Source organism: Penaeus monodon, chromosome 27 (genome assembly GCF_015228065.2).
Source record: "Penaeus monodon isolate SGIC_2016 chromosome 27, NSTDA_Pmon_1, whole genome shotgun sequence".
Classification (NCBI taxonomy): Eukaryota; Metazoa; Arthropoda; class Malacostraca; order Decapoda; family Penaeidae; genus Penaeus; species Penaeus monodon.
The window spans coordinates 8675350-8676102 of record NC_051412.1 but is presented as its reverse complement, the minus strand read 5'-3'; the positions used below and the strand labels follow the sequence as shown (position 1 = coordinate 8676102).

General features: G+C 36.5%; 1 protein-coding gene across 1 annotated transcript in view; it reads right to left on the bottom strand.

Annotated features, from left to right (window-relative positions):
* The window catches only part of LOC119590560 (aldo-keto reductase family 1 member B1-like), a gene marked incomplete at its 5' end in the record, with an annotated part of 27721 nt that overhangs the window by 10986 nt on the left and 15982 nt on the right, over nucleotides 1-753 (bottom strand). The window contains 1 exon segment of the mRNA XM_037939223.1: nucleotides 402-467. Coding sequence (XP_037795151.1) covers nucleotides 402-467 — 66 coding nt within the window.

Below are 753 nucleotides of genomic sequence, written 5' to 3'. Positions count from 1 at the left end.
GAAATGTGATCCAGAATTGAAGCTTCTGACATAAATCCCTACTGTGGATAAAGTGAAGATGTGCTTGGTTGGCAATTGGGTAAATCATATCAGACCACTTGCAAGTCCATCTAGTAGTACAAAAAGGTGCTGTTGTACCCTCTTGACATGGTAATCATCAACTGTCATGCAGTGTACATGCTCAGGCTTCTGGGCTAAACTGGCTCATGAGCCACTGCAGCTACAAACCTGTGGCAGTGTCAGTGGCATCTTTCAACTCATTCCTTACAATTACCATTAGGTCACTCTCCTGACGTCTTACACATAAGTAGAATGGCTTAGATACAAATATATTCCCAAAATGTGGGCCTACCTGGTGCATAGCCTGCTAACTGTCCCAGGGCTAACATTCTTCAACTTACCTGGATATTTTCCTCAATGCGTGATTTTGTGACTGACTTGGGAATAACAATAACTTCACGTTGAATCTGCAATAACAGATGTAACTTTAAAATCAATATGAACAGTAATATGAAAACAATATCTTGCAATAAATACTTCCATGTAATAATAATATAATTGAGTAAACCACTGTAATCAAATAGGTCAAGTCCTGAAAGATTTGTATTCAGTAGGACATACGGCTGAAAACACACATCATAATCTTGCTAATGTAATATCCAATCATATTTTCCCAACTCTAAGAGAAAAATATGCAAATGAAAGTCAAAAAATTATAAATATTTATAATGAAAGAACAACTACATTTCCTAG